This window comes from Palaemon carinicauda, chromosome 5, assembly GCF_036898095.1.
Source record: "Palaemon carinicauda isolate YSFRI2023 chromosome 5, ASM3689809v2, whole genome shotgun sequence".
NCBI classification, from domain to species: domain Eukaryota; kingdom Metazoa; phylum Arthropoda; class Malacostraca; order Decapoda; family Palaemonidae; genus Palaemon; species Palaemon carinicauda.
In genome coordinates this window covers 143,547,323-143,554,375 of record NC_090729.1, presented here as the reverse complement: position 1 = coordinate 143,554,375, position 7,053 = coordinate 143,547,323, and the positions used below count along the sequence as shown (strand labels likewise).

Here is a 7,053-nt window from a genome sequence, read left to right as displayed (position 1 = left end):
TAAATCTGGACCTGTTTCGCCAAGCTTCATTAGCCATAGATCTTAAAATGTTCTTTTACCACAGTCTATCCTACGATGATAGAGAAGCAAATCTCGAGTACTACTTAGACACATATTATGCGTCCTTCAAGAATGTCATGGAAGCCGGGGGTCTGGCCATGCCCTTCACCAGACAGGAACTTGTTGACGAGTATGAAAGTAAACATTTGTATGCTTGTTTTTGGGCAATGGCTTACCTACCGACGCTTGTCAGTGCGAATGAGGATCCATGCGATGAGACTCCGTCAAATGAATCACCCGAACCTGCCAAAACTGAAAACGTCCTAATATCCAGTGATAGTATAACAGCTCACACCTATTGGGAAAAGCCACTCACGCAGGAGAGGAAGGATAACTTTGTTCGGAAGTTCAAGAGAAATAGTGAAATTATGTCGAGGTTCCTTTCCTTGTTCGATAGGTTTGAGGAAGAAGATTCCGAGGAAGACTGAATCGACATCAGTACAGAAGATTAAGAAATTATATAAGGAAATTGCTTCATTCATTCATTCAAATTGCATTTTCAGCAAAAAAATAACTGCTAACCTCATATTCTCCAAATTTCCAATTTAATGGCTGTTACGTAAATCAATTCATTATCATAGAAATCGCGATTTATTGGAATTTTCATTTGATTTCATTTGTTAAAATGTTCATAGCACTTAAAATAAAATCAGATATAAAAATCTTGTGTGGCATATTCTTTACAGTGTACCTTGTAGCCTTAGAAAAGAAAAATCACACAAGATGCAAATACGTGAGAGTTCCTCATTTATCTCCGTTTTTGAAGTAAAGATTCTAGTCTTGGTTGAGTGATAAAGTTCAGCTACCTTTTCATAGCAGTGCCATGTCACTTTAAGCACATTCATAACTAATTTGCTGGATGTTCAAAATAAAAAATCTTCATTGTATTCACTGGCAGCCTTCTATCATTACCTTTCCATTTCAGTCTATGAGCATTCTCTCTCTCTCTCTCTCTCTCTCTCTCTCTCTCTCTCTCTCTCTCTCTCTCTCTCTCTCTCTCTCTCTCTCTCTCTCTCTCTATATATATATATATATATATATATATATATATATACGCATGTATATATATGGAAAACCCCTGGATAAGATGGAATAACTGCCGATATGATACTAGCCGAAAATGAAATGAATACCAGAATACTTACAAAATTATAGTATGCTTTTTCTAAAGAGACTGGAGAGAAACAATGGCGAAAAGCTGAGAGATGAACATATAGGATTTAGAAAAGGTAGAAGTTGCACGGACCAAATTTTCATTTTGAAAAATGTGCAGCAATGCGTAGAATATAGAAATCCAATTTTCATGGCCTTTGTAGACTATGAAAAAGCCTTTGATACTGTGCACGGACCAATTTAAGTGGAGAGTCCTGCGTTATTATGGAATTCCTCTTAAATATGTGAATTTGATTAAGTCTGTTCATGAGCATAGCAATTATAAAGTTAATGTTAGTGGAGTCTTATCAAATGCATTTCCAGTGCACAGCGGAGTACTTTAGGAGAATGTGTTGTCACCTATATTGTTAATCCTCCTCATGGATTTTGTAATGCGTAGAACAGTTGGAGATGGTGGAGAAGGAATGGACTGGATTGGTGATAGGAATTTAGCAGACCTAGAGTATGCTGATGATGATGTCCTTGTTAGCAGAACAACACAGGATTTGCAATGCTTGCTTACCACAATGAATGAAATATTACACGAGGCTGGGCTGAAGATAAATAGAAGAAAGACAGAGATGATGAGAACTGAGTATGCAATGGAAGATGAAATATCATTGGAAGGAGAAACGATTAATGAGGTATTTAAGTATTTAGGAATTAATAAAATCCTTTAGAATTGAAGTTTAGTGAAAGATTGAAAAAAAGCAAATCAGACAATGGCTAGGTTGAGTAGAATTTGGAAATCAAATAGCCTGAAAATACATATAAAAATCAGACTATATATCAGTTTAGTGTGCTAAGTGTTACTTTATGGACATGAGTGATGGTATGACAATGAAACAATCACCAATAGATTTAGGAGATTTGAGAACAAAGGCCTCAGAAGGATATTCGGAGTTAAATGGCAGGATAGGATTAGAAATGGAACTATAAGAGAGATTACTAGAGTGCCATATGTGGATGAGATCATGATGAGGGGTAGATGGAGATGTTTTGGGCATGCTCTTCGCACTCCCTAAGAGAGGTTAGTTCACCAAACGTTCAGCTGGGCTCCACAAGGCACTAGAAGAGTTAGAAGACCCAGGCCTACATGGCTGAGGGCTATGAAGTGCAAAGTAGGAGAGGATGAATTAAGAAGTATTGAATTAAAAGTTCAAGACAGAGACGACTCGCGAAATCTAACCGAGGCCCCTTGTGTCAATAGGCGTAGGAGGAGATGATACACACACACACACACACATATATATATATATATATATATATATATATATATATATATATATATATATATATATATATATATATATGTATATGTATGTGTGTGTGTGTGTATAGCATAATGAATCTGTAAAGCATAGAGCCATTTCACCCATGTTTCATTCAAATTTTTGTTAGCATTTTGAATACTGTGGCTAGAATTTTTGATAGATATAGAAACTAATGAAAGGATGCATTTTACAGAGATTATTGTCATCAGGGAATGCACTTTGTATGTTGTTTTAATAACGAGTACATAAGATAATTAACGAAAAGGATTGATATTATTATGGGTAAGATTTCACAACAATTTTCCACTTCACTGCAAACTTCATCCATCTTGGACCAATGGACTTAAGTCTTTCTCTTCATACATCAAGGAAGTGATATATTTCTAGTAGAAGCGATAAAACACGTGTGTATTATTCATGAATGATTTTCGAGATAGGTAGAACAATTTTTTTCTTTTTTCATAAATAAGAATTATTAATTTACCATGGATGCACGTTTGGATCATATAGCCCTATGTTGTTTATGGACAGGCTATTCAGTGCCATCACAATTAATAATCAAAAGGGTTTAGCTTTAGTGAAAGATTGCACAAGATTATGCATATCATTTATCATTAACATATTTTGCCAATTAAAAATGTGAACTAATCAAAGTTATTCAAATATTCGTGAAAATACATATATATAATAAAATCTCAGGAAGAGAATTTAGGTGAAGATTGTACGTTCTCCTGCAGTTCATACATCAGCTGCAGCATAACCGAATCGGCTCAAGAGTCAATATCTATCACACAATGAACACACTGGCACATTGCTACCGTTCTGTTTATAATTATTTTGATTGCCAAAATCCTTAGTTCAATTACAATTACTTCAACATTTTAGTTGATATTAAAGTTTTTGCCCGGAAATTTTACATTTTTTGTCATTGGCAAGGAAACGATAGAGACCCTTCCCTAGCCATTTCTTTGAATATATGAACTGATTGACATTTTCATATCTGAGTGCAGAGCACTTTCTTGCATAATTGTAATTCAAGATGTCTTTTTTCATACTCATCTTTGTTACCTCAAGCAACCCAACAGGATTGGAGTTATGCGCCGATAAGATTCTAATTCATTCTTAGAGTCACATCGTATGACCAGGTATTTTCATTAAATTTTCAAAGCAACTTACAAAGCTCCAAGTAATGGTGTCACCTCTTCGGTAAATATACTGTCACAGTCAGGTGATTTAGCCAAACACAGTATGATTCTTACTTATGTACTACAATATATTCAAAACCATTTTATGACTTTGAGCCTATGGTAATCACCTCAATGGGATTCATTTGAACAGCATCATGTCAGAAGAATTTAGAGTTAACCTCTTCTATGGGATTGTCCTTGAAGGAAGATTTTGGGGACAAAGGAATTTCAGATGTGATCCCGTAGGGATATAAAGATGATACGCTTATCAATTTTCTGCCTCTAAGGCTTCATTTGAGACATCAAGAAAATGACACCTAGGGTTCCTTCTAATTCTACACCCACTGACGTACAAACATATTTCCTCCCTTTGAAAATCAAGTTGGTATCTACATACATGCTCTCAATAGAACATGTTTTAAATGCACTGAATCATGCAATAAGAACCACATGTATATATATATATATATATATATATATATATATATATATATATATATATATATATAGATATATATAAGGAGTAGGTCGGCCAGGGCACCAGCCCACCGTTGAGACTACCGCTAGAAAGTTATTGGATCCTTTGACTGATCATATAGTAATATATTGGATCCCTCTCTGTGGTTACGGCTAATTTTTCTTTGCTTACACATTCTCCGAATAGTCTGGCCTATTCTTTACATATTCTCGTCTTTCCTCATACACCCGACAACGCTGAGATTACTACATTTCATTTTTTGCTCAAGGGGCTAATTACTGTACTCTAATTGTTCAGTGGCTACTTTCCTCTTGGTAAGGGTAGAGGAGCCTCTTTAGCTATGGTAAGCAGCTTTTCTAGGAGGACACTCCCAAATCAAACCATTGTTCTCTAGTCCTGAGTAGTGCCATAGCCTCTGTACCATGGTCTTCCACTGTCTTGGGTTAGAGTTCTGTTGCTTGAGGGTACACTCGAGCACACTATTCTATTTCTTTTCCTCTATTTATTTTCTTTTTTTTTAAATGGTGTGTTGGGTAGGTTTAATATAAGTGCCATGGATGCCTGGTGGTTTATCAAGAGGTTGTCTTTTGCTTATCTGTTTCTTTTTCTTTTCATAACCCTCCTTACTGTCCTCCCTTTAGTTGAAGTGGCTATCCTGGAGGGTATTTAGCCTTGCGTGGTGTATCGGCTCTGCCGTGTTGACCAGTTTTTCCGGCTTTTGTTCTATAGTCTATGGGTTTGATCAATCACTTTATTATTATTTCCTTAAAACAGATTGTTTTTGTTATAATTCTTGTTAATTTAGTTGTTAAGTATGATGTATCTTTTTTATTGCCATTAATTCTTATGCTGCCTGGAGACATTGAGCGAAATCTGGGACCAGTACGTCCTAGATTTCGTCAATATCGTGTACTGTATTGCAATATTCGTGGTCTTCAGGCAAATATTCAAGACCTTACAGCTGCGTCCAGACAGTATGAGATTATTTTGTTCTCAGAAACTTTGGTTTCTGATAGGAGGCGCTCATCTGAGCTCATCATAACTTTATTTAAGAAGCCAATAATTTTGAAACGGGGTGCCATTTCTACGGCCAGGGGAATCGCGGTGTATATTAGGACTGAGTACCTTGCTTCTCACAAGTCCTGGTATGAATGTGGATGTCTTGAGGTTCAGTTAGTAAAAGTTTGTGGTAGGCATAACAACTTCTATTTATGTTTGATTTACCAGAATCCAGACATGAAGGATTCTATCTTTGATTGTCTTTTTACTATTATGGCTAAGATACAAGATGATGATAGAAAGGCCTCTTTTTCTTAATTAGTGATTTCAATGCTCACCATAGGGAGTGGTTAAATTCTGTTTCTCCTACCGATTGCCATCGCTTAAGAGCTTTAGATTTTGTCTCTGAATCAGGATGTGAGCAAATCATAAGTGAAGCTATGCACAGTTCTGCTAACTGCTTGGACCTCACATTCACTGACTCCCCTGGCGTTATAACAAGTAAGGCTGGTTCTCCAGATGGGACATCTGATCATGCCTTGATTGAGCAGCCTGTCCCTAATGTATCATACTCATGTAAGATATATAGGAAATCTTAGGTCGATTGTAATGGGATTTTGAGTGATTTTTGGGGATTGAATGGGTCACAATTATATAGTAGTGTTGACCATGTCCCTTTGAATGAGAATCTAGTCAACATAATTGGTAGGCATATCCCTTCTCATGTCCTAAGATACCGAATGAAGGACAAACTCTGGTTCAATGGTGATTGTAGACGTTCTTATTTGGAAAAGCAGGAGGCCTATCATCTTTAGAAGGGTAACAGATCAGATTTGACTTGAAATAACTATACTCAGCTTAGAGCTTTTGCTCAGAGATTTTATGCTTCAACTGAAAAGGAATACAATTTAACCATAAAAGAAACCCTTTCCGGTACAACCCAGGAACATAAATGGTGGACTACCCTTAAATTTGCACTCTTTGCTGTAGATGCAACTGTTCCTGCTTTACTTAAACTAGATGGCTCTGTCACTCACTGTCCAAAGGAAAAGACAACCCTGTTGGCTGATGTGTTTGACAGTAAACAAAGTAATGAGAAACTTGATCTGCCTCATACCTGTTTTCTTGAGGCTAAACTAACTAGTTTAGTTTTTTGATCTCGTGAAATTAAAGCTCTCTTGATGGACCTTGATGCTTATGGAGGTGTCGATCCAAATGGTATTTTTCCTTTGTTTTTTTAATAAAGACTGCAGATTTCAAAGCTCAAAAGTTATGTTATTTTGCGCAAGTTAGCAAGAAGAGGAGCTTTTAGCAATTGTTGAAGAATCGGTAATGTTACTCCACTATGTAAATGTGTTTGTGGTAGTTCAGGTTCAACTGATTACCGCCCAATTCCCATAACTCCCATATTATCTAAAGTTTTTCAACGTATTTTGGCAAAACGTCATAATAGGTTTGCTGAAGGTGATCATCTGTTCCCTAGTTTACAATTTGGTTTTCGTAAAGTCCTTGGAGCAAAGTATGCCCAAAACATCTACATCTTACCCCTCACCATTATCTCATCCACATGTGGAACTCATGTAATCTATCTTATAGTTACATTTCTAATCCTGTACTGCCATTCAACTCTCAATATTCTTCTGATGGCTTTGTTCTCAATCATACAAAATCTGTTGGATATTGTTTCATTGTCATACCACTACTCATGTCTATACAGTAACACCGATTTCACTAAACTAATATATATATATATATATATATATATATATATATATATATATATATATATATGTATATAATATATATATATATATATATATATATATATATATATATATATATATATATATATATATATATATATATATATATATACTCAATCTGGACCATACAGAGCGGATCA

The 7,053-nt window shown here is 35.6% G+C and overlaps 1 protein-coding gene across 1 annotated transcript in view; it reads left to right on the top strand.

Moving 5' to 3' along the window:
* LOC137641527 (uncharacterized) overlaps positions 1–935 on the top strand; it is a 40,278-nt gene extending 39,343 nt beyond the window's left edge. The window contains exon 3 of the mRNA XM_068374167.1: positions 1–935. This exon is cut by the window's left edge and continues 38 nt beyond it. Coding sequence (XP_068230268.1) covers positions 1–488 — 488 coding nt within the window. The 3' untranslated portion in view covers positions 489–935.
* Positions 936–7,053: the final 6,118 nt, after the last annotated feature.